The following is a 1,417-nucleotide window of genomic DNA, read 5'->3' as shown; positions in this document are numbered from 1 at the left end:
AAAAGGGGGAATTCTGGAAGAAAGAAAAATTCTTTTTACTTTGCCACTAACCCAGAAGTCAACAATCTGTTTTCAAACGACCAAAAGCCATTCACAAAGTAGACCATTTCTTCTATGAGAATTACCACACGTGGTTTTTTTTGGAAGACACGTGAAATCCTTAAATCTTCTCATAAACAGGCAGAAGTAAAAAAGAATCTAAAGCATGGTACATTACCCTAAGTAAACATCATCTGCCTTTGTAAAGAAGGAAGGTATATTTGTTTAAAAGATGTCTTAAAACAGATGGCACTTCAAGCAAGGATCAGTAACCAAGTTCTTAGACAAAATAAGAACAGGAAATCAAAAACAAGCTAATTACTCCGAGTATCTGAGAGGAGAGGACATGAGAATGCAGTGAAGGTGATTTCCAGAATCTGTTCCTGAAGTTGCCAGCTGCTAGTCAGCAGTGATGAGCATCAGACCCTTATCCTCCCCAAGGATGGGACTCATTAAGAAGCTGGACAACTCCTCCACGAGGTCAGGGCCTTTGGAGTGAAGAAAAATAACGAAAATGGTGCAAAACCAACAATATATAACAGCTTTTCCTGTACTGGCTCCTCCACAAGGCCCAGGGAGATTTCAAAGACAGGCAGAAGTGAGACGAGAATACTAATTCAGTAGCTGCCCCATCCCTGGTAGCAGGGAAGGGACATGAGCCACCATCTCCTACTGGAACTGATTCTGACTGGGAAGTTAAACTGAGCTCCTTAGCTGTATTAATGCAAAGCTTACGAAGATAGCTGTGTAAGTGTATGAATACAAATTCCTTAAGCTAAACCTTAACACCACCCATCCCTGTCTAAAAAGATTTCTGCCAGCTGAATTGACTAACTGTACAATCAACCAATAAGTAGGGGCACTAAAAGAGATGGGACAACAGAAATGGGCAGAAAGAACTAAATGTCAAGACCTACCTTTTAAGCTGCAGCAATCTACTGCATCATTGCACACCTAACATTTAATCTTAGCTACTAACTAATTAAAAGCTGCAATACTTTAACTTTTCAACACTGGGATTGTGGTAACCTGATGCAGGCAGTCAGGTTTCTTTATACAAAATATATGGTCCAAACCCACGGTGTCTTAACTCCTACTTTTCGTAGAGGAAAGATTATAAAACAGCTATAAAACGGCTTAGCAGTGATAGCTCTTAGTCCAAATATAGAGACTCCAAGCCTAGCATCATCAAACCCATACCTCCCAGTGCCTGGAAAAAAGCTTTTCTCATCAAACTTTGGACTAAAGGAGAAAGTTCACTGTTTCTCTTGAAGTTAGACAAAAGAATAAAAAGAAATTATGCCTCACAGGACACAGAAAGAATACAAAATCAAAATGCTCTGCAATTCATGTGCCGCTCCACAAATGTTCCATGCCT

General features: G+C 39.9%; 1 protein-coding gene across 1 annotated transcript in view; it reads left to right on the top strand.

Moving 5' to 3' along the window:
• The window catches only part of LOC100542052 (serine/arginine repetitive matrix protein 2), a 38,310-nt gene that overhangs the window by 31,684 nt on the left and 5,209 nt on the right, over nucleotides 1-1,417 (top strand). The window contains exon 9 of the mRNA XM_010723016.3: nucleotides 303-309. Coding sequence (XP_010721318.2) covers nucleotides 303-309 — 7 coding nt within the window. The remainder of the gene's footprint in view (nucleotides 1-302; nucleotides 310-1,417) is intronic.

Source organism: Meleagris gallopavo, chromosome 1 (genome assembly GCF_000146605.3).
Source record: "Meleagris gallopavo isolate NT-WF06-2002-E0010 breed Aviagen turkey brand Nicholas breeding stock chromosome 1, Turkey_5.1, whole genome shotgun sequence".
Taxonomy (NCBI): domain Eukaryota; kingdom Metazoa; phylum Chordata; class Aves; order Galliformes; family Phasianidae; genus Meleagris; species Meleagris gallopavo.
Note: the sequence above shows the minus strand (reverse complement) of the source record. Positions and strands in the feature narration are given on the sequence as shown.